The 331-nt window shown below is 39.6% G+C and overlaps 1 protein-coding gene across 1 annotated transcript in view; it reads left to right on the top strand.

The window, feature by feature from the left end:
• LOC119591779 overlaps positions 1–331 on the top strand; it is a 4,863-nt gene that overhangs the window by 3,487 nt on the left and 1,045 nt on the right. The window contains exon 3 of the mRNA XM_037940523.1: positions 194–318. Within this exon, the coding sequence (XP_037796451.1) occupies positions 194–318 (125 nt within the window). The remainder of the gene's footprint in view (positions 1–193; positions 319–331) is intronic.

Here is a 331-nt window from a genome sequence, read left to right as displayed (position 1 = left end):
CTAGGAGCGAACACCTTAATGATTTTAAATTAACTGCTAGGCATATAAGTCATGGTTTTAATAGATTTATTAAATGAAGCAAATTATTAGCCTAAGCAACAAACATATTTCCTGATAATGATAGCCGAGGACGTATAAATAGACAAAAAAGTTATTGTTATTCTTTTTTCTTTCTTCCCTCTTCCTTCATCAGGTGACGTCTGGGAGATAGAAGAGGTGAAGCTGGGTCAGTGCGTGGAACCCGCTGACCCGCGACCCCAACCCGAGTATGAGGTCAACTACAGGCAACGTGTAACCGCCAACCAAATTTATTTACCGGTAACTATTTTAG

Source organism: Penaeus monodon, chromosome 29 (assembly GCF_015228065.2).
Source record: "Penaeus monodon isolate SGIC_2016 chromosome 29, NSTDA_Pmon_1, whole genome shotgun sequence".
NCBI lineage: Eukaryota > Metazoa > Arthropoda > Malacostraca > Decapoda > Penaeidae > Penaeus > Penaeus monodon.
The sequence above is the reverse complement of the archived record's forward strand: the minus strand, read 5'-3'. Positions and strand labels throughout refer to the sequence as shown.